The following is a 16,910-nucleotide window of genomic DNA, read 5'->3' as shown; positions in this document are numbered from 1 at the left end:
ATACCCAGGCTCTGAGTGCTAGATCTTCACATTACCTCAACGTTACGTCTTATAAAATGAAGTGGCAATTACTTAGGCCAAAATGTACATGCAAAATTTCTTCAGTTGGGGACTAACAATTCTCTCATTTGCTGTGTCTTATCATGGGTATTAATGCTGAGATTACCCTGAGTGATCCAGTGCTCTTTATAACAGAGCTACTCAGTGCAGCATGAAGAGCTGTGCCAATGCATCTTTTCTCTGTAATTTTCCCACTTCCCTCATAATGTTTTCTCTAATGTCCTGCAGGAAACGCTCGGATTAAGGTATGTCTCAGTGTCTGATGTTATTCTTCTCAAACAAATTAAACAAGAAAAACTTTTGAATAGACAAAGATAATTAAAATTGTGAAAAGATCTTACAAAGTGAACATGGTGAGGTATAGAATAATTTGAGATAATTTCAGAAGTGATATCTATCCATTTTCCGTATTCATGTCAGTCAGTGACAGTATTGTGGATTATCCTTTACATACACTATTAATACTGTTAATTTTGTATATATTTTGTGATGATTGATTTTTTTGGAATTAAAAAAGCAAGACTTATTGTACCATATTCCCTCTTCTTATTCTATTGTGCTCGCTTATCATTGCCAGTTTGAAAACTGCTAATCCAATATAGCAAAGAAAAACAGTAATAGCAGTATAGTCCTGAGTATTTACACATATGACACAGACAGAATTTGGTCGGATAAAAAGATAAATCATTTGATAGTGCAAGTACACAGGCCTTTTACTTGCTTTGCTTTTTATCAATGGTACGGTGATTGAACTAACAGTAGGTGGCAGGAGTGTTTTGTTTCCTGATAGGCCCAATCTTCTCCATGTTGTTGTAACACCTCAGGCACACTACATCCCGTCTGTTACCTCAGCGAGTCATCATCGTGGATACCTCCCGTGTGGCCGGTCCAAACATACAGCTACGTCCTCTGAATAGAGCAATGAATGGAGTAGACCAGGTTCAGTATCAGTGGACACATCATGAAAATGAATAGGATGTAAATGTTTGTTCTCTTTTTTAAGGAAGATTTCCTCAGTTTAAAAGACACAGGAAACACAGTAGAAAATCTGTAAATGCTGTCATACACAATGCTTTTAAAGTGAATATCATTTGCAGGCTTATTGTCATTTTCATAACAGGAGATAACAGAGAGCTTATTACAAATAGTTGCAAGCTGTACATTCATGTAATCCTGTAGTGTTTTCACTTGTGTCTGAAGTTCATTGTAGACTTACACTCATTGAGACTCTATAAGACCAAAACACCAACGTAAAAGATTTCTTTTGTACTGGCAGTCCTTCTATTTTTGTCCTATGCCAACACAGTAGATATATCACGGATAATTAAAAAAAATACTAGCGTGTTAGAAATATGTACTGTATAACAGTATCATCTGCTAGGTCACACTAAAATCTGTGATCTTTTCCCCATGTTGACACAATATGATCCTCTAATGCCGATGGACAACATGTGAAGTGACACTAAGTGAACTTTTTTCTTGAACTTGCATTTAGCTTCCCAGTACTGGTCACACTTGTGCGTGAGGCCACCGCTTACATAAACGATGACATGATGACTCAATAATCACTGGGAATCAAAAATGATTGTCACAGTAAAGTTAGCCTTTCACCCTGCAAACACACACTGGTTGCAAGCAACACTTCATTCTCTAATATCTGTGAAGGAATCTGATTTGACCCCTGAGTGGTACTGCTACTAAGCATGCAATGGCTCAACAGTCTTTTTTTTTCTGGCTACAATATATGTCTTTTGTCATGTTGGATATTCAGAATATGCTACAGAATAAAGTGAGGAATCCTGTCATGCATTTACTCCAAATGTAATTGTTGGTCTGACTCAAAATTATATGAAAACAAATTGTTCTGGATCTGTGAGTGAATATGGGATGTAAGTTTTAGCCATGCTAGCAGTCAGGCTGGTGGTTGGTCCACCACTTTGGTTGGGACTCAAATATCTCATCAACCATTAGATGGATTGCATTAAATTCACATTCATGGTCCCCAGACAATGGATCCCACTGATTTTCATGATCATCTGACATTAAGTCCTTCTTCTAAGATAGCTTTGTTGTTCTTGACTGCTCTACTTGAATGCTACGGGATAGATACAGTATAATGATACAACAAAGTAGATCAGCTTTCCATTTTTTATAAAATTCTGATGTAGCTGGAGAAAAAAAAGCTAAAAATAAATTGTCGCTATACAAGAATTGTCTAAATTAATCTGCCCAAATAACCCTTTTCATACTCGTGCTGTAAATATGTGTGCATGACAATATGAAGACCGAAAGGAATGTGACGGAGCCGTGCCAGATAATAGGAGTCACTGAGATAACACCGGGTCGCTTATCTTTCTAGATGATATATGTGATAATGAGTCAGTGCTGATGTCTGATAGACTGGGTGTGATGGCTTTCATTACTCAGCTCACCCCATAATATGCTAATTTCTGTTAAGAAAGACAGAATTTAAAAAGCATATGTCATGCACTTTCACAGCCTCTCCAGACATACAATGCATAATTATATCTTTTATTTTACAGCCAGTTGCATTTAAAGGTGCAGTTTCTAAAAATGCAGTGCAATGCAAAATAGCAAGTAAACATGACAGATTACAATATAAAAGCACCATTAGCCACTGTACAACAGTGTCATGTGGAGCCACATTTGGATTGATACGTGGAAAAAAGGGTTGTTTACTCCCAGCCTTTAAAACATGCGACGTGACCATGTGGCTTACTGTATATCCCTGTTATGATTTTTTTTCTTGAATTGAAAAGGGTGATTACAGAAGAATAAAAATTGTGCTCTTACACTGAAAATTACACATAAAGTGGACAACATACAATGCCACTTTAGCCCAAATTGTTTTATGTCGTCACATAGTACAAATACACTGACCTGAGACTAGCATCCACAATCTATGACCGATGGTACATGGACTGATAGAATACAAACCCAGGAAAGCATCTACTTCTTATTACACAACAGCTTTAGCCCTTGGATTTCAACATAAATGCAAGGCACAATAGTGACTCACCACAACATGTGAGGGCATCAGTCCTCCATAAGTGATCATTGCAAGGAATGGTGGCTGTTGAAATTCACTTAAGTCATATTATTTATTAATCTCCTTCCCTGGTCTCTGAAGGGTTTTGAACTTCTGAAGTGTCATTTGTCGTCTATCTTCCCTCCAGCTCCTCCTGGGCTTTATGTGAATATCTTTGATCTCTAAGAGATCATTATTCTATGCCATCTTAACAACTTTAGGAGCGTCAGCAGGTTTTTGTTTAGTGGGGTTCTTTCCTCCTTCTTGCTCAGCCTTTCTTGGCAGTCTGGGGCTGCCAGCAGCTTTCCGGCCAGTCTGAGGGCTGGAGGAACCAGCAGCCATCTTGCGTTGGAGTAATGGGCTCCTGGAGCCCTTGGGCTTCGCTGGTGTCAATAAGGAGTCCATCACCTTTAGTGACCTCAGGCCAAGCAGCCCACAGAAGTAGTTACACTGGTGCTCGGAGACAAACTGCTCAAAAACTTTAGGACTCCCTTCAACAGATAGTCCTTGATGCCTGCAGAAACAAACAACAAAAACAAATGCTACAGTCGTAATCAGTAAAAGTGTAAATTACCTGTAAAATTAGGTTTTCACACTATCATCTACAAAAACAACACACTGCAAATATACTGACCCCGTAGATTTGACTGAAATCCCAACATTGGTGATCTTCGTGTCAACACCTGCAAAATAAAACCATGCCATTGCTTTATTTTTTTGTTGTCCAAGTAATATATTCAGATGTGACAAACATGCAGTGTGAATTTTCACCACATTAATTCTAAAACTGCATTAAAAATGTGAAAAATCATTCAAGTTAGAACACTTAAAATTTGATCAGCATAAACTGGTGCGTAATGGACCTGAAATACTCATGCCTCTCTTTAACCTTCTGCATAAAGGGTTGAGAAAGAAAAAATTGAAGCAACTCACCTCAAACTTCTTGCTCTCACACTTTTCCTTATTTCATGCAGTATTTTACCTTGTTACTTACGGTGAGGTGTGTAACTGATCAGACAATTTTGAGCTTAACATGCGCACCGCCTCTTCAACACGCTACTGATTTTAACAACAACTTGGTAAATGTGAATTTTGTCGTAATGTGGGATGAACCAGGAAGGTGGCCACTGTTTCACACTATCCTCTGTCCCAAAGCATCATCATCACTTTCTTAATTACTTTAGGCACAAATTTGGTGAAAAAGTAAACTTCACATTGCTCTGCTGAATTCAGGTGTCACCCTACCTTCTAGTCGAGTGAGTAGCAGATTGCCATTGGTCCACTGAAAGATCCAGTGCTGCAGGGCACAGCATTTTTGCTCAACCCCAGAGCCAGTCCTCACGTCTATTCTGCCTGTATTATCCAGTACGGAGTATTTCTGATAGACTCCTGTCAGATCCGCCTCCACAGTGGCATAGGGGACAGTGTTTGCTGGTCGGTACATTAGGTAGACTGGAACCACCCTGTGTAACAAAGATCGTCGTGATGTATATGACTTTGAGGGAGCATTCAAGCTCCATGCGCTGTAAATAATACTCAGGATGTTAACTTTTTTATTAGGAGCAAACTGACTGTACTCACTCAAGGAAGGGGCCAAAGTTTTCAATCCCTCTTGCCTCTGCGGAGAAGATTTTGCAGTATTCACGAGCTAAGTTCTGAATTTTACACTCCTGTAAAGAGAACATTGGAGAATAGCCAGTAAAGATAAGCTCAACCTACACAAGTAAATTGGTTATATCACTATTTGATTAGTGCCACAGTAATCCTATGTGGCTGGAAGAAATGACACCTGACTGAATTGTTAGTTTACTGGTTGACGTACTTAAATTTAAGAAAACATTAATAAATTTTAAAAATCGAACCTGCATACCTGCTTGACAATGTCCAGGTTTCTTTCTATAAGGCAGCTTTCTTCTTTGCCTCCATAGGCGATAGGGTTGCATACTTTAATGATACACATGTTACCAGACTCAAACACAGGCTCCAGACCGTAGATGACTTTTGCCCTCCAGACTTTATGAGAACAGCCATCACCAATATGAGATTCCTTCATCATTATACGTCCAAATAATTTGTTGCCCCAGACGCCAGAATCAGCCACACCCTTGTTGAATATCAGGGGTGTCATTTCGATTTCTTCTCCAACTGTACAAAAAGAACAAGCAAAAGAGTATAAGGATGCCAGTAAGATAAGCATGTCAGACTGGTACCAAAAAACTGTGATCAAAACATGCAGATTCTTATCTTACCACCAAGATCCTCACGTAGGGACATTCCTGCTAAGACTGTGAGGGAGAAAACAGAATGTGAAACACTATGGCCAAGTAACGCAAAGAAAAATGTTTAGCTTATGCCAAATGTAAGGTAGAAGAGTACATACTATCTGCACTAAGCAGTGTGTCTGTTGAGTCTGTCCCATATTCATTTGTGATTGAGCATCCATAAACACCGGAATCTTTGCATGATGCTTGAACAACAGCAAGATTGACCTGAGTTTCATCCCCTGCACTGGGAGAGAAACAAATAATAAATAATACAGAATGTTCAAGGAAACTTTTTAAACATTTTTTTAACAAGTGTGTCATCAGTGAATCTTCAGTTAAGCCTAACTGGGAGTAAGAGTAAAACTGACTATTGTAGGTCACCACTTTTATGTTAATTTCAAAGCTATTTTTCCCACTCGCACCCTTTATTAGCAAAAAAACAAAACCAAACACAACAATAATCATAAGAAGTAATACTTTGTTAAGAATCTTTCCAAATATTCAGTTTATTGTGATACTCTTGGAATACCTTAGAGGTACTCTGAGAACTTACGTTCTTTTCATCTGAGCAATCTCCTCTTCATTTTTGTACCATTTGATTGTAGAGTCACTAAGAACATTGAAGAACTGGCACCATAGTTTCAAGTGTCCTGAGGCATCTGCGAAGGTTTCACCCCTGATCTTGCGAATAACTTGAGGAGCTGGAGGGAGAGACACCCAGAACAACCAATGTGATAAAGACACACACAGTTTTATGTTCTAGGTATCAAGCAACCTTAATACATCCAGTCTGATATTTATTGGCTATATATACAGTAAGATACATAGCAAAGGCTGCTTGGCTATTTGATAAAGCCCCTTGTATATAGCAAATATATAATATGGAACTGTAAGCAAATGTCAGTATTAAATATATACAGTACATAATGCAGTATACACATACACTAAAGTTGACAGCTCATCATTTAGTAAGCACATTAGTTAGTATACAAGAAACAAATTAACTTTATTTCCTGTTAGTAACAGGAAATAATACAAAGAGGAAGTCAGTGAAGCAAACAGACATCAATTAAAATAAAAACTTTACAGCCAAACTTAACTGCCAAGTTCAAATTTGAAGGCTTCATATATTACAAATTATACTGGGACAATAGGGTCAATCAACATAACACGTGAGTTAGTAGGAATGCTGGCATTTTTTTTGTGTACTTAGATGTTTATCTTTCAGTGTTAATGGAAAAAATATGATGTGCAACTGGGTCACATTTTTGATGATGTCTTTTAATGAAGGGGCCACAACTAATCGTGATATTGACCAGCTGTGAATAATTGTGTAATGGGGGGAGAGTAAATGAAATTTTAACCGGTTTAGTTCACTAGCCTGTGCACCTTGTGATGAGTGAAAAGCAGCTCTTCGTTTTGGTCAAAGATCCATCATTTTTCTCTTTGCACATACTGAAGCTAATTTCAATTTAATTTGGGTACAGATTAAATGAGTCTGCAAACAATCTCTGCCGTTTCTGCAAAAAACTAAACACAGCCACTGGGTTGCGTTTGTGACCAAAATCAGCACCACAGTTAGTCTGATTACTGCACCAGGTGCAGGCTGGACAGTTAAACATGTAAAATGCCCGCACATCTTGTTTACCTCCCCCATTACACTGTTACATACAACTGATCAACAGTGAATGCCTGACCACTGTACATTTTTAGCCAAATGGAGCAGAGCTAGACTGATAAAAATCAGCCACGTCCACATATATGAGTGTGCATCAGTCAGCTGACAAGTAACAAGAAATTGCAGTACAGAAATGCCAGACCAGGAGGTTGAGGTAATTTAGATATAGTGTCTCCCTTACAAAGTATGTTCGCCAGAGAGGCTGACAAGTTGATTTTTCAACTTTGCTCAGTATATATCTTGATCACAATTCTTTAAAAAAAACAAACAAACAAACAAATAAGGAATTAAGTATCAAGATTGTCTGGGTTAATGTTATGTGTTTATGTTAAAAGAAAAGACTGTTTGACAATATATTGTTGTCTGATTTTTTAAACTCCCAAATATCAAAATCAGCCACAAAAAAACAGTATAGGTCGGTCTATACTGCTCTTTTACTTGAAAAGGCATCAGTATGTAAAATACACACCACTGCTTTTCACATAGCAAAAACATAAAGACTTGGGTCTGTCTTCCCCTACAAAACCATTTCTTTGGCTTCGGTTATATTCTAAGGACCTTGTGAATTATGTCTATCAGGCTACTAATAGCATGCATAACTGCCTGCCAGAGTGTCTATTTTGATACTACCACTGGGGTTGCCAAAGTAAGAAAAATGTTCATATATTAGGCTACACATAGTAATAATTTCTATTAAAACAGTAAGCCTTCAAGTAACAACCTCGCTGAAAAATATTATTAAGACATGAAGATGGCTATACCTTTGAATGGGTCACGCTTGTCCTTCTCTGTAGGTTTTCCCTCAGTTTTTGGGGTGTGGATCTCCTCAATGGGCTGCTGGCTTGGTGCTAGAGTCTCCGATGCTGTCTTTCTCCTGCTCAAGAGCGGAGAACGCCTTTCTACAGGAGAGGTTCGTTCACCAGCCGGCTGAAGTAGAGGTGACCGTCGAGACAGGATTGGAGACATAGAGGGGGTCACAAGACTTGTGGAAAGCTTGCTGTTCTGGGTAGAAACCTCCTTTTTCTGAGCTTGGTTAGCAACGGACGATGTGGCCTCTGTGGCCTCTGTGGCCTCCTCAGGTTCACCCTTGGGTATTAGGATTTTGCGACGGGCCCCAGAGGCCAGCTCTTGTGGAGTAGCAGAGGGAATAGGTGAAACACAATTTCTTTTCTTTAACAACGGACTAGCTTCAAGAGTTGGATTGATTAAGGAGTCACTCCTTGAAAATTCTTCAACCATAGGGCTGTCCTGCTGAAGAAGTTGAAGATTATTCTCTTGTGTATCTTTGCTAAATACACTTTGATTTGGAAACTTTTGTACACCCTGCAAAGAACTGGTGTTTGTGTTATGTTCTTCCATTTTGCATTGATCTAAAAGTGTTGTGGAATTCATTTCAGTAATCCCCCTTTCAGTTTTGCTGTTGAGTTTAATTTCTGGAGTTAATTTTTGTATTGATTCCATGTCTTTGCCTTGAACAGGTTCATCTTGGGCATGCTCCAAAATTGACCCCTGTCTACTGGCCTTTATAGGAGTCCCAGATCCTTGACTGACAGTTCCAGATAGGTTTGAAATTGATGTAGGTCTGTTGTTCAGTTCTTCCTTAGAAGCTGAAGGAAGACATTTATGTTTAACATTTTCACTCTCAACGAGTGAGACAACAGGGCAATCGATCGAAGGAACCAGACTTGATGCACCAGTTTCCTGGACAATGTCTGTAGCAACTTCATTATATTTTCTTGCACTGGCATGAAGTACTGTGGCCTCTATAACAAGAGGTTTTTTTAAAGCCTGAACAGGTGGTGAAGTTGCACCTTGAGTCTGAATTTGATCCTGATCAGTTTTATTTAGCTGATGATACACCTCCGCAAGTGTTGCCTTTATATTTGCAGCAGAAGTATCGTCAATTGTCTCAGTTTTCCTGTCAGGTATTGACTTCTTCACTTCCAGTTTACATTTTCTGTCATCATTTCCTAATTCCTGGCATGTCTCTGTAGCAGTTGTTGTAGGTTCTTGTACAAAGTCAGCATGAACTGGTATGGTGGGCACTGAATTTGCTAGCGTGAGGTCAAGTGCCTTTATTTGTGATCTCAGAAGTTCAGCGATAGATATGACTTTTGATACAGGTTTTGTAATTTCATTGAAGCCCATAATTTGCTCCAGTGTGTTCGGATTTTCTGGATTATTTGTTACGTGTGGCATAGCAGTCTCAAATTCATCTTGCTTTAGATTCTGTAAGTCCAAACTACTTTCCTCTGCTATTCTTGATACTGGTTCTTTACAAGATTCTTCCACAATGACACAGTCAGCGTCTTCATCCACTGAATCTCTGGTCTTTTCTGTTTTAGATTGTTCAACTATATGTAGAGTAGCAGTTTCAGTCTCAACTGTCTTTTCATTTGGGGCCACACTGTCAGCCTGCACTAATAATTTATCAAACTTCTTACCCTCTACCTTCTCATCAACTTGTATTTCTGTACTTTCAACAGATTTTATAGCTGTATCAACTTGGCTTTGCAGGGGGGTAGACGAAACGTTACACTCTCCAGTGTCCTCACCACCACCAGGGCTTTCGAGGGCTGACTTCTGTAGGTCTGTAAAAAGGACTGTGTGGCTTTCATTTGATTGCCTGGAATGATTGCATGTGTCCTCTGTCATTTTGTCGATGGCTGCTTGAACACCACGGTGCAAAGAAAGAGTCTGGATGCCATCTGTTGTGGTCTCTCTCTCTGATGGAGTCTTTTGTGGTGGTGGGGTGCCCATCATGCAATGGTCGGGTGGAAGCTCAAGGCTGACAGGTGCATCATTCCTGTTCATCTTTGTATGGGCCTGTGTAACCTTGGGATATGACACAAGCAGAGGTTTCCATGCTGTAAATGCTTGGTCCCTTATCCTTCACTATGCAGGACATGGATAAACACATGTCATCTTAAAACAGCAACAGCGTAAGCAGCAACAAACAGAAAAAGGAATGGGAAGAACTAAGCAAAAAGAAATTTATGAACCAAAGGAAAGGTATAGTTAGTGATGATAACAAACTGCCTTTCCTTAACATGCGCTATTGGTAATGTTGGATCAATTCCTATGGCTGTGAAAAAAGTTCAAAAGCTTAAATAATTGCAATATTAGTATTCATATAGGTAGATTAAAGAGATGCTTGGAAACAAATCTGAAGACACAGACTCAGAAAACATCTCTTAAAAGTTTTTTTTTTTTTTTTGCCTTTCACATATATCAGTTTATCTTCACCCAGAATCCAAATGTAGCACATTGACTAAAATGTGTATGAGACTCAAACTAACACAAGTGCAACACTTGATTGTGCCTCAAAAATAAACCACAGAACTGACTTTAAAATATTTAGCTTTTAAAATCATCAAGTATACAGTCAAAATACGTAAAAGTGCATTTTTGCTTGTTTCCCTTCCTTTCCTCCTGTCAACGTCTGACATGGTGAGGCCTATTCAGAAGGAAGGTTGCTATTTTACACGTAGGTGGTCTGAAAGGAATGCAAATAATTTTAAGAGGTGCTTCAGCCATGCACTGCTTTGTCTCAGGTCTCAGTGCCGTCAGTATTCTGCCATGCAGTTGAGGTCAGGATGATTGCACAAGCAGTGTACATTAAAGATTCCCAATCCCATAGCAGCAGAATGTTCAAGTGGTGATTGAGGATATTGTCAAATGATCATCTATGAGAACCCTGTAGCATACAAGTCGAAAGCAAATCGTTTCTTTATTTTCTTTGTGCACTCACTTATTTAACATCATCAGTCACAACACCATTCATTTCACTTTTAAAGGAATAGTTCAAAATTGTGGGCAGTTTGCTTATTTGCTTTCAGGGGGAAACGCTTGAGTTAGATGAGAAGATAAATACGACTTTTTCATCTCTCCATTAAATATATTGTAAGGCTACAGACAGCTACCAGTTAGCTTAAAATAGCACCACTACCTCGCCTGGCTTTGTTCAAAGGCAACAAAATCTGCCTACCAGCACCCCTTAAGCTCACTAATTAGCACATTATATGTTGTTTGTTTAATTTGAACAAAAATCTAAGTGTAAAACCAACTAAATTGTCTTGACAGACAAAGGCTAGCTGTTTTCCCGTGTTTCCAGTCTTTGTGCTAAGCTAGGCTAGTCACCCGTTGCCTAGTCTATGGACTAGTATTATTGAGTGCCAAACTATAAGTATAATTCCAAATTTCTATCTTAAGAAGTGCTGCACTGGCTTTCTCTCAGACCTTTGAACTTACAATATCAAATGTGCTGCATTAATATACTTTTTACCACTGTCAACATGTGCGTCACTTAATTCATGTCACACGGAGGGGAATACTTATAAATAGCTATAAATAGCCCCAAGATACTTGTGTTACTGATGAGGCCTGTGTTGGCAGCACACAGCACTCATGAGCTCATGCAAAAAGGCCCACTCACCTCACTCAGCCGGGCTGGCGGAGACGCAGACACATTTCCCAGGCAGGGGCTTGTTTCCTTCTCAGACAGCTGATCTCCAGCCTGTTCACATGGGCGCTGAGGCAAAGCAGTCCTGTTTTCACACAGTGTGTCCACTGACTTGAGGTCTCTGTGTGATATAGATCCACCAGTGGAAGTATCTGACTTCTCATCAATATCCATGGCTGTAGCATCTTCTGATTTAATAATGTCCTCCTTTAATATGCTTAAGAGTGTTGATGCAACACTTGACTGTAATTGTGTTGAGGTAACGTTGAGGTTGAGGTAAGGACTTTGTTTCCGTTTTTCCAAATTTTCTTCTATGTCTTTGTGTCCAGCCTCCTTCTCATGCTTTGCAGCTTGTTTACCTTCAGTTCCTGAAACAGAATGACTTGTAGATTTAAGAGCAGCACGAGATACTGACACAGTGAGCTGTTCTCTCTGTGAAGGCACAACACATACACTCTCATCCTTTGAAGGCCTTTCAACAAGCATTCCTTCCTCAGTTACTGATTTCTGACGTTGTTCTGTTGGGTTTCTCGAGTCTGAATCAACAATCGAAGAACTAACAATCTTCTTCACAACCTCTTCTGAATTCCCCTTAGACTTTACTGAATCTATGCAGGCCAGAGCTACAGAGGTTGAGGTCTTGTCTTTTGCCCTTCTTTCCTCAGACACCTTCTCTCCCAGTGTATCTGCTTTTGCAATTTTTGCACTGTTAGAAATTTTAATCTTCTTCTTGACGAAGGTAGTTTTGGGTTGGTGTGCAGTGAAAATCTTCTGGGCTGTGTCATTAATGTATGTCCCGCCCTTGTTTCCATTTTCATTTACAACTTGTCCATTTGTGACTGGCTTTTCAACCAAGTCCTCCACTGTAGCCTCTTGCAACCTGGCCTCAGTTTCTACAGCCACAGGCTGATGGCTCTCTTCATTGCCCTCATCCTCCATGGAGCTTGGCAAGCTAAGGAAGGCCTCCATTGTGGAGCGGCGTTTCCTTTGTGTACGATCTGGACTGATGGTTCGTAGCGGCTCCTGGTTTTCCTTACCTTCCGCTTCCTTGCGCCTGTGCTCAGCCTTTTGTTTGAGCTTTGCAAAGTATTGCTGGTGGATCTTGAACTCGTTCATTTCCCCGACCTCCAGAACCCCAGAGCAGGACACGATACCTTTATTGTTGATGGCTGAGGCCTGGTATATAGCTGCATCCTCCACAGTGCAACTGCAAAGAAAAGCAAATTTAAATTACCTTTATCAAAATTATTTCAAGCAAACTAATTACTGATGCAACAAAGGTGAATTTTGCTAACAAAGAAACTCTATTCAGGGGATAAGCTCTTTGTTAATAGGTTAACTTAATTTGGGCAAGAATGCCAAGGCACTCTTTCAGTATTTTGGATAACTTCTTAGCAGAAAGATTAAAATAATACTCTATGGTTTTGTTGCCTCCATCAGAGAGCCCTTTACTGTGTAGTGCTTTAAATTTCTTTATATAAAGTTTATAGAGAATAATACAATGTTGATCTTGGTAATATCTTGGTAGAACATGTGCTGTCTGATGTCATATGAGTGTTTTAAAACATACATACTTGTAAATGTGCAGTGAATGGTTTTGTCCATTGCGGAATATTTCATATTTAGGCAGCCCACAGTATCTGTCTAATTGCATATCATCCTTATACCAAATAATTTGAGGGGTAGGGTATCCTGAAAAAAAAAAACAGAAAAAAATTAAGGATATCAGGGCACTGATTAAACAATATCTGTATCAACTAAAAAAAGGTAGTAGTTTTGTTTACAATTGCTTCAAAGCAGTCTATTCTTGAGTTGAGTTAGAGAAGATTGGGTGGATTATGACTGCCTTGTTGGCTATCTCAATAATTTTCAGATGCTCAAAATGCATGAAACCAGGTGTGTACGGAGCCTTTTTTTTTCAGAGATGGCACATGCACAACATTCATGACTTGCTCCCATAGACAAGAGCAGATAAAACAAACAGACACCAACGGAGCAGCAACAATTCTACAAACATCCAGTGCAGAGCAAACAGGCTGAAAGCAGCAACCATACCTACAGCAGTCAGACTGTACATACAGAACTAAAAGAAAAAATGATGGATAGTTAAGTTTTTTGGGGGGTTTTTGTGTTTTTTTAGTTTTTAGTTTTTTTATCTTGTTTTTTTATGGCTTTTTAAAATGTATGCATGGTTGCATCTAAGTGTATCGTTGTATTTGTAAATGTGTATGTATCTATCGGTTTACACAGATATGTGTAGTTTGTACAACAATGTGTGGATATATATATATTTGAATTCATGTAAATTTGCCTTATATTCAGTTTTTAACTGTGAGCATGAATGTTAATGAACTCAAACTAGAACTCAGACTGTAAATCATTCAGTGTATTCGCTTCCTTTAAGTTTTACCGTTCTTATAAACATGCTACTTAGATTTTTATTTATCAAGTGCAGTGTATTAATGTGTGCTGTTGCAAAATGTTTCCAGTGGGTCACGCAAATTTGGAGTCATGCCATGCAAAGTGTCACTAATCCTGCTAGAAGGTGTTTGAAGCAGTGTTTACCTGTAACCACACATGAGAACTTTACATTGCTATTCTCTGACACAGCTTTTGACTTGAGGGTTGTTTCAAAGGCGGGCTGCGTTTCCTCAGTTAATTGTGCCATCACACTGCAGAGTGTGCTCCTGTGCAAGAAAAGGGAGAGATGATCAGTCAAGATGTAGTTGTGTCTGCAATTTTTAGATTACTCCATACACTCTGGATTATTGTTTTGTGAAAGTCAGCATCTTTGTGAGTAGACCCTGAGTAGAGCCAACTAGTTATGATTGAGTATCACTAGAAAAAAAAAAACGTAACAGACTGTAAGCGTTCATCATATTATATAATATATTCTAGGGATTTAAATCAACATCATTCTGTGCTGATTTGGACATCAAAAGTCAAATTTGGAGGAAAAAAAAATCATCACATCTATATATTTTCTTATTTTTCCTCAGAGACCACCTAAACGAAAAACAATCTGCAGTCCAGTGTGAATAGTTGTTTGGTACTTCCTCCGTGGGGTCTCATTGGTCCATGGGAAATCAATTACAGAAATGAAACACATCACCATAAATATAATGGTTCAAGAATATTGAATCACTATAGCATGTGGAAATGCGGAAGGAAGATTACACACATATCATAATATAGACTGATGTGGGCTTGCATGCATGTTACAAGAGTATTATCATAGTGCTTGTATATGTTACTTGCAGTTGATCCTTGTTGACATCCATTTCAGTGCTAGGTCAGTGCACAGTCAAAGGATACATTACACTTCACCGAATGTTACTCGTGATTAAGCAAACAAAACATGACGCTAATGCTAAAGACAGTCACACTTCAAAATAATATGCATATTATGTATGGATTATAGTATATGCACTACATACTGCTGTTTATGTTCATGGAATTCAAAGCTGACCTACAGTATATACAGCAAAAATACTGTCAATAATTAGTTTAAAAGTATCTTTAAACGAAAAGTTTTTGTCTGACAGTTTTTGGTTTTCTGTTTTTGGTTTTCTGTTGATACACTGGTACTTATGTATTCCTGCTCATATCAGTTGCCTCAAAATTATCTTCAGATATGATTTTTCGGTGAAACAAACTGGACATTTTGAGAGTGAAGTGCATTAGCCATTGTCTTTATAAAGGCAGACAAAGGCTGACAAGGAATTAAAAATCTCATTCCTTTTAAATTCTGGTTTAAAAAATGCATGGGCAACTCACTGGTAATGTTGTTCAGATAGTTGCCCTGTACCATTGCCTTGAAGAAAAACTTCTATTATCTGAAAAGAATCTTTCTATTCTTATCGATTGATGTATCGTGAAAGAGGTAGACCTGAAAGTCAACACCTCTTGCTCCATGAGCAAATCTTTCCATGTAGAAGCTGCTGTTAGTATATTGCTTGATGTGAAATGGGGGCCCACGTGCATAACTGAGATGCTGTTCTTAATCAGCAGTTTATTTAAACCCTGGTGACCATGGCGACAAACAAAGAAATAACATGCCACAGACTTTCATCCCATGTTAGGAAAATCTTGAAGTATTGGTGCAAGATAGTGCACGTGCTGGAAAACATCCCCCCTGTAGACGTGTTGAACAGGTAAGACAGCACACTGAGTCGGTCAAGAATCTGTACCTGTTTTCCGGCCTCACGTTAGAGAGGTAGCTGGAGCCACCAGGCCGGCTACTCCCATTGGTGTGATCCCCATTGCTGGAGCTTCCATTCCAAGAAGAGGAGCGTGTGGCTGTCCTCTTTGAACCCATGTCCCACCAGATAAAGAGATACTCAAGATAAAAAAGTTCTCTAGAAAAAAAAAAAAAAAAAAAGGTTGGTTGTCACTTATTTGTTTGGCTTTTCCGTGAAATTTATATGAGCTAAAAGAGAACAAAAGAGTGAAAACATGAACACTTATAACCTGACAATAGACCGAACAACAGACAGTTCTAGTACATAAACTTGTGTCGTATTTTAACATAAAAAACACCTATGTTTTTCTATAGTTTGATATGAAAAACACAAACATCAGCAAAAAATGTTTTTCAAAAATAGATCTCTTTTACATGCTTTCCTATTCATTAGTTACATAAACAACATTCAGCAGTCTATTTTATCCAGTTAACTCACCATTCACAAGTTTCTTTCCCTCCTTTGACAGATACCCCACAGCACTGACTTAAGGCACTGCAATTTCCAATCAAACATGAGCATGCGTAGGCTGCTAGACTATTTATAGTTAGCCTGCAAATAGGCACCAGAGCACATCACGCTTTCCAAAATTTGCCTTTGGAACATTACATTAAAAAACAATCAAAGAGCAGCGATAATGAAAAACAACATAGTAAAAGGTCTGTGTGGAAAACAAAACAAAAAAATCCTTTTGAAGAAAAAAGTTCCACAATAATTCCATGTCATTTACAAGGTCATCCCAGATTTGGTAGTTCCCCAAATAGGAGGGGAGGATTTAAAAAACAGGGTGAAGGGTTTTTTCTATTCTGTTACTAATGGACGACATGAGCTAAAAGAAAAAGAGGGACCACTTGTGTGGTCAGTCGTTGGCTGCTCTTCCTCTCAAACCTTTAGCTGTATGTACAGACTGTAAAAAAGAATCATATGAGCCTGTCAATCAGGAGGATGATGCCTTCACTATTATGTCCATTAACATGAGCAGCACATTGTTTCAGTCATCCAGTCATACGAGCTTCTGATCATAAAACTGTGGAGTTATGCTGAACTCTGTTTACAAAAGGGCCTGTTGACACGGAGTATAAGCAAAAACCTTACACAAAATTCGTCAATTGGCACATTTGCTCCATTGTTCTATGGAATTATCTTGTTCTTAAAA

The 16,910-nt window shown here is 38.7% G+C and overlaps 1 protein-coding gene across 1 annotated transcript; it reads right to left on the bottom strand.

Annotated features, from left to right (window-relative positions):
• Positions 1-1,089: 1,089 nt before the first annotated feature.
• Positions 1,090-16,284, bottom strand: alpk3b (alpha-kinase 3b). The gene is made up of 14 exons (XM_040138154.1): positions 16,193-16,284; positions 15,704-15,871; positions 14,079-14,200; positions 13,088-13,205; positions 11,487-12,720; positions 7,813-9,886; positions 5,927-6,074; positions 5,490-5,617; positions 5,359-5,394; positions 4,980-5,254; positions 4,691-4,779; positions 4,355-4,572; positions 3,744-3,792; positions 1,090-3,623 (listed from the first exon to the last, which is right to left on the bottom strand). The coding sequence occupies exons 2-14, from the start codon at positions 15,829-15,831 to the stop codon at positions 3,308-3,310; spliced, it is 4,935 nt and encodes a 1,644-aa protein (XP_039994088.1). The 5' UTR covers positions 15,832-15,871; positions 16,193-16,284; the 3' UTR covers positions 1,090-3,307.
• Between the last annotated feature and the right edge of the window lie 626 nt (positions 16,285-16,910).

Source organism: Xiphias gladius, chromosome 1 (genome assembly GCF_016859285.1).
Source record: "Xiphias gladius isolate SHS-SW01 ecotype Sanya breed wild chromosome 1, ASM1685928v1, whole genome shotgun sequence".
Taxonomy (NCBI): Eukaryota; Metazoa; Chordata; class Actinopteri; order Istiophoriformes; family Xiphiidae; genus Xiphias; species Xiphias gladius.
This window is presented reverse-complemented; position numbering and strand designations above follow the sequence as displayed.